Source organism: Penaeus japonicus, unplaced genomic scaffold (assembly GCF_977035675.1).
Source record: "Penaeus japonicus unplaced genomic scaffold, GWHDUDI00000001_assembly GWHDUDI00000015, whole genome shotgun sequence".
In the NCBI taxonomy this organism is placed as follows: Eukaryota; Metazoa; Arthropoda; class Malacostraca; order Decapoda; family Penaeidae; genus Penaeus; species Penaeus japonicus.
In genome coordinates this window covers 34,765,212-34,772,711 of record NW_028234417.1, presented here as the reverse complement: position 1 = coordinate 34,772,711, position 7,500 = coordinate 34,765,212, and the positions used below count along the sequence as shown (strand labels likewise).

Sequence of the window (7,500 nt, the reverse complement as noted above, 5' to 3'; positions counted from 1 at the left end):
ATATATATATATATATATATATATATATATATATATATATATATATATATATATATATATGTATGTATGTATGTATGTATGTATGTATATATATATATATATATATATATATATACATATATATATAAGTAAGTATATATATATATATATGTGTGTGTGTGTGTGTGTGTGTGTAGTAGTAGTAGTAGTGCGTTAATGTACTAGCGTGCTTGTCAAGCACTCGAATCCCAACTGGTGGGGATTAATTTCATTAGGCGGAACATTCATCCTGACAGTTTTATTTTCCATGTAGTGTAAACAAACCTTTCTTTTTCAGGAGTATGCTAACAGGCTCCGATACGAAGCTCAGAGTATTCCAGAAGACTCGGAAGACTCGGAAGGCTCTGCCAAGATTAAGTCTTCGATTAAGGAACTTGCAGCTGACGTGGAATCAACCGGCGACAGAGCCTCATGGAGCTTCACCAAAAGGACGGAAGAGGGGAGTGTAGAGGGAGTAGAAGCCAGAAAATTACTCTGCCTTGGGGCGGGTTTTGGCCTTTCACTCGCGTGCCAAATGCTGGCTTCGGAAGGCCTTCAGCTCCACCCCCTGCCCGGAGAACCAAAGGCAGTCCAAAGAGCATACGATGAGAAGCAAAAGGACGTACTTTTGGTGCTTTTCAGAGACTTGTGTATGTCAGCGTTACCTACTTTGGATGAGCTGGAACGATCACGTTTACAGGATTTTGAACTAAAAAAGATCAGGGACTTCTGCCAAAAACACAAAGCTAATTACAATACCCTGGTTAATCAGCTTAGGGATGCTTGTTCTGGGAAGCACCTAGGAGAGATAGACAAGAAGATTCTATTATGCATGTCCATTTATGGATTAGCTTGTCTCTTTCGTAAGATCAAGCCGTATGTAAAGGATCTAAATGTTATTGTAGACGATTTGACAGGGTCTACAATGCTACATGTTGCAGCTCTAAATAATCAGATTCAAATGCTGGAGTGCTTGCTCTCTAATGGCGCAGATTTAAACGCTAGAACAAAAGGAAACCTAACTGCCGCACATTTGATGGCTAGTGTGGGGAACAGGAGAGGCATGGAATACTTGCTTGACTATATGAAGACCCAAGACATAAAGATGGAAACGATGGAAAGTGATATATCACCCCAGGATCTGGTTAATGGTTATGACAAATTGTTAGAAGATTTCAGCGAGATATTGCAACAAATACTCTGTATGTGTCGATTTCACTAATGGACAAGCATTTAAAGAATGTCTAAAAGACGAATTCCAAAGAGCAGTTAAACAAATTCTCAATAAATACACTTTTAGTTGCGACAACCTCTGGCTCTCATATCCAGCCATTGAAGATACTGGCTCGGGTGTGACAGTAATCCTCGTTTGGTTCAAAAACGAAAGGACCAGAAAAGTGAGGATGAGTCTCACACCTGTCATAAAAACAAGTCAGTGTCCTCCTAATCCACTGCCACCTGCTATCAGTAGTATTTTGAAGGAAAATGTCCCAGTTTATTTGGCAAACAATGGGAGAAACTATTGGAAACACGTGTTGGCCCAAGAAGAGAACCATATATTTTCCAAGTTGAGTGAAGAAAGGCAGCTAGTCCTTGTAGCATGCAAATTCATTACCAACATGTTGTACTCCTGCTGGTGGCTCCCTCATGGGTACGCGAGAAAACACGTTCTCTCTCTACGTTACTTTGGGGCTGGCCTGGCCACGCTTCCATTCCACCTCCTCATGTCCCTCTTCCTTGAGGAAGTTTGTGAAGAGTCTCCCGAAGACTGGGAATCCTCAAAGTTCTTGGAACGGGTCCTTTCTATCTTCAAGAGGGCTACGAACATGAATCATCGGGGATATCGTGTGCGTAGGAGGAATGTACGACTCCTACTTGACCCTACAAATGCTGAGCTAAATCCGAGCAAACTTGTTTGTAACGTTGTCGAATTCCTAGAAGAGATCTCAAACAGCAGATAAAGTTAAGTGAAAACAAACTATATTCAAGAACTGTAGATGATTTGGGTTTCAACTTTCACATCATATTGTTTGCAACAATGAAGAAATCACAATGTATCTATTTGATATTTCAAACTATTTCTCTGTGCATTTTTTAGGATGTATTACTTTACTTAAACAAAGTCTTTGTGTGTGTAGCAAATGAACATATTTTAAACTTAATGATTACTAGAATATTTGGGTGTTGTGATATTGGTGATTCTGTCCCGGAGACTTTCTTTTTCTCTGATAACATAGAGGGCTGCATTATTTTTCTTTCTTTGTTTCCATCGAGAGATTAAAAAAGATTGTGGGCAGAATCTGTTCATATTGTGCTTATTGTAACTAATTCATTTGTACCCTAGATTGTAAATCAATTAACGGACATTTTTTTAAATAATCATACACCTTTGTTCATTTATTTCTTATTTTTGACACTTAATTGGGAATGACAAAGTACTACTATTAATGTTTTAGTCCTCCTGTATCCATTTGTTAGTGAATCAACGAAGCATTATCTGCAGCGTCACCGACCCGCAATCATTTCAACTTGGTGGGCGGGGCATAGACGCTGTCGGGCGTACGAGAGCGAAAGTGTCGTACCGCTCGAACAAAACCAGCTGTCACGCTTACAGAGCGACCCAGGCCTCTGTGGCGCCACTTTGAAAAATGATGACCTTTACAATTATTTGCTTTTTTTTCTAATAAAGAGATTTTTCTGTTCATAGGACATTCAAGCCTAGGACAGTTTATGTCAAATAGTGTATGTGATTATTCTCTCGACAAATACTTTGTTTTTGATTTGTTTTAATTCATTCATATTGGCATGTTAAGTGGAATTGAATATGTTAACATCATGCTTGTTTAAGCATGGAAAAGAGTCTTCAAATAGCAGTTGTGCAGCTTAGCAATCAGTAAATAGATATTATTTGTGCGAATATAATGCATTCCATGACATATCAATTAAAGCAAAAACAATTCTAGGCTTAAATTTTTTTGCTTATTCACCTATTTAACTGTAATAAAACAAAAGTTCTCCTAGCATTATGCTAGACTTTCCACTTTACTAGCGATTAATATTTAAAAAAAACAAGGATATTATACGTACTTTACAGAAGTAGTATTGAAAATGGATATTATACGACGCACATTACTTACTAATATTAAAGGTTATCACTGTAACTGAACTAAACTCTACTATTTTATTGTTTTACATAAGTTACCGATTTATCTTGGTATGATTACATAACAATGCATGAAAGACACGGGGAATGGTAAACCTTTAATCATTCCAAAGTTTTCTCTGGAGAGAAGACTTGCTGCGCAATAAATGTAAACAAATTCGAAGGAATTTCCCCGATTGTACCTATATACTTTAAAAGCCTTTAAATAGCAGTCTACCGTAAGAATAAATACAAAATACATCAAGTACATCTTTTGCTCTCGTGTATATGTTTTCTATATCAAACACTAGTCAAAGAGTAAATGTAATCCAAATCAAATGATTCAAACAACTATTTATCACCCATTTATCAAAGCTACTTATGGTGGTATTTGTTTAACATTTTCATTTATCAACTGGAGTCTTGAAATATATAATATGCTAACCATTGTAATCTTCAATGTTGCATAAATTTTGCTGTAAACCGCCTTTAAGATCCTCTTTAAACAGCCGAATGAGACGACATGAAATAAATCAGGAAATATTTGGCATTTTCGCCATTCGGTGATGGTTCGCGCATGTGTTGGCGGCCATATTGGATATGATTGCCAGATATTGCAGATACAGACACTGCAAATAACGCCTCTTATTTTATGTTTATTCGTCTCTCAACATTTCGTAACAACAGATGTAAGCACACATTTTCATTAGAGTATATATTTCAATACATGGATATAACTTGAAACTATTATTCTGGAAAATTTATTTTTCACGTCTTTGAGGTAGTGAAGCCATACAGTTAAGTTTCAGATGCCTGGATAATTGTTTACATGCAATTATGTAAATAAAAACGATTTAAGAAAATGGCTAAAACCTTGGAACTCGAACCTGCCAGGTACATCCTCCAGCTCCTGTTGCAAAAGACGGTTTCATGTTCCTCAAATTGGATCAATGGTAAAGATATTCCCAGGTTTGCTAGTCCAAAGAAGTTTCCGGACTGTAATCAATTTGCAACATGGCTACAGTTGCAGAATACGACCGGATCAGCGATGACATATATATGTATGTATATATATATATATATATATATATATATATATATATATATATATATATATATATATATATATCCGAATCTTATCATGCATGCAATGAAGCCCCCTAATTCACAACATGACGTTTCCCTACAGCGAGCATCCACTACAGGACAAAGGTTCCACTTTGACTGTACTTCTGTAGTCTAGTAAATAATATGTCTGAACGTTCTTCTAGAGTGAACGTTCCTCTAGAATGTAGGATGAGCCGGCTCCTCTCAAACCTTTGCATAAGGAATAGCATATATGTTGTGGTATGAAACCACTATCCTCGTACCTGCACAAGGCTACATATAACTAGCAGAATTTTTAGGTGTGTTATTTGTGTGGTCTCATTTCTATCCTATTCTCGTTGATTTTTTTACTTCGATGTTTTGGAAAAAATCATGTTACACCTCCCCCCCTCCCCCCGTCAACCCACTATCCACCAACACCAAGCGGCCCAGAACACTGACGACGACGGGAACGCCAGGAGGCAAGGCAGGGCACAAGGAAACACAGTGACACTAGTTCTTTATTTATTTAACACACGTACAAACGTTCACTAGTCCTCGGGCATAATACAGGGGGTATGCGCATTACTTCGGCCACAGTACAGGTACAAGAGGCACACATAAGGTAATCAGGGTACAAGGGGCACACGCACAAGGGCTCCAACATGCATGCAACACGAGAACCACAGCGTCTGCCCCGCGGCTCTGTCCCTCCGCTCGTCTCAATCCCAATCCTTGCGCCATGTTAGTCCGTGATTACATAAGATTACACAGAGACGAACACATGCTAGTGTAACAATACAGAGACGTCTTGAAATTTGTACACCACGCACTAATAACAGGATCGTAGAAAAAAAAAGAGATAATCCATCTAAAAGGTATTAATTGTTAGGATAAATCATACAAATTCATCAACCAAAATTTACTTTATCCCTATCAAACAAAGAAATTTTGAATCTCACAATAGAATATATAAAAGAATGAAAATGTGTCTATATCAACATAAAAAAAAATCCAATGTTCAGGGTGAACTTAACCAAATGACACTTCCTCTCTTATTATATACATTATTGCATATCAATTGCATAACAGCTCCTTAACGTAAACAGAGTTCTGTAGAGAGAGAGAATCAAACCTAAGCCTAATATGTGATAAACGATGTGTAAACGAATGTTAGTGAACGATGAGTGTGAAGTATGGACAAAGATCATGTATAGAAATATACAGAATCATAATGAGGGAGAGAAAGAACGAGGCACTTCAGGACTAATCAGGAGATCGGAACATATTAAAGATACAAACGATTTATATACGTAGCATGAAGATGAAATACTGTCATGTCACTCAGTATCTTACTATCCAAAGCTAATGATATCTATAAATAAATAGACCTTGAAGTTGTGAACCAAATATATCACAATCCATTCTTTCATAAAAAAATCTTTATTTAGATTATATAACTTGTGCATTTTCAATTAGGAAGGATCAAATAAACTTATAAACACATAATATCTACATTACTTGTATTTATCCTCTAATGATATGCTTTGAATGAGAACATTTTTAATGGTTTCCATAATTACCCATTTAGGCATCATCAGAACACACACATACATGATGCCCTACTGTTCCCTTCTCCATTTCTCATGCTCCAGGAACTCGATCACTGCACAAACAAGCTTATTCACTGGGTTCTGCAGAGGGTTAGTTGGGTCAAGTAGCAGTCGTATTTCTTTTCTTGGACACCTTGCTCCCTTCTCGCTCTCGTACGTGGCCCTCTTGAAGGTCGATATGACCCTGTCGAGGAAGCGTGAGGATTCCCAGTCTTCGAGGGGCGTTGATGCAACCTCCTCAAGGAAGAGGGACATGAGCAGGCGGTATGGCAAAATGGCAAGTCCAGCAGAGAAGAAATGCCAGTTTTGACTATGTCTTCTACTATGCTCGCGAGGGAACCACCAACACGAATACAGTAAGTTTATTACCAGCTTGCATGCCCTGTAGACGAGCTGTTGTTGCTCTTGTAATTTTGAAAGTATTTTGTGTTCCAGCTGGGTCAGGATGAGCGCCCAATCATCGCCTCCTTTATTGGCTAGATACACAAAGTCAGCCTCCTTCAAGAATTCGGCTGCAGGATGTTGCGGACGGTTGATAAGATGGCTTGGAAAATCTGTCTTCAGAACAGGGGTAAGCAACACCCTTATTTGCCTGGTTCTGCCATCTGTGTACCATGCAAAATATATTGATACACCAAGATCAGTTACAGTGTAACAAGGGTATAACATCCACAAATTTTGTGTTCCGACAGTGTATCTACCAAGAGTTTCTCTGATTGCTTTGCAGAACTCATCTTTCAAGCAGAAACTACTAACAAACTCTTTGTTACAGAAGGTAACCCGAGTTGAAAGTACGCCCCCTCCTTTCTCTTTGTAGGAGACGCTGAAGTCCCTACGTGCAAGATAATCCAGCTCCCAGTACAACTGAAGTGAATCTGTTGCAAATAGATCATAGTTGTCTGTGGGGGGAACGAGGTTTCCACGAAATATCGGATTAGTTCTGCTGGTTTCATGTAGCAAGGTCTTCACTTCTTCTATTAATTCGCTCATGGAATCATTACACTCTTGTTTGCGTTCTTTTACAAAGGTGATGAACCTATCATTGCTAGAAATATTTAGCTCTCGGAATTTCTTTCTAAGCAAAACCTTGGTTCTTTGATAGGCGGTTACTGTGCACATGACTTCTAGTCCATACTCGTCTGGCAGCAAAATAATTCTGAAGTCCTCTAGCTGTTTCCCATAACCATCAGCCAGTTTTGCTACATTCTGAGATAGGTTTGCATCTGCTGGAAGACCAAGGTAATCCATATATTCCTGCAAATACCTCATACATTCTTTATTTCCCTTAATAGCTGCCAGATGCAGAGCAGTTAGTGCTTGCTTGGTTCTAACTAAGATATTGGCACCGTTGAAGAGCAGATATTCCACCATTCCTAGACGACCATAGAGCGCGGCAATCTGAAGCATCGTGAATCCTGATATTTCGGTCACAGGAGCGTCAAGATCTGGGACGTATGACCTAATCTTGTGGAATAGACACACTAATCCATACCTTGATATATAGGACAGAATTGTGTTGTCTAACTCGCCTTCAAGTTCCCCTTTGTATGCACTCTTCAGCTGTTGTACGAAGGAATTTCGTGGCGAGGTGTCTCTCATCTTCTCACACAAATGCTCAAACTGCTGGAATTCAAGAGCCTC

The 7,500-nt window shown here is 38.5% G+C and overlaps 1 protein-coding gene across 2 annotated transcripts in view; it reads right to left on the bottom strand.

Annotated features, from left to right (window-relative positions):
- Positions 1-4,758: 4,758 nt before the first annotated feature.
- The window catches only part of LOC122262349 (uncharacterized), a 12,569-nt gene continuing 9,827 nt past the window's right edge, over positions 4,759-7,500 (bottom strand). For both annotated transcript variants that reach the window (XM_086544791.1, XM_086544792.1), the window contains exon 11: positions 4,759-7,500. This exon is cut by the window's right edge and continues 399 nt beyond it. In XM_086544791.1, the coding sequence (XP_086400917.1) occupies positions 5,869-7,500 (1,632 nt within the window). In that variant the 3' untranslated portion in view covers positions 4,759-5,868.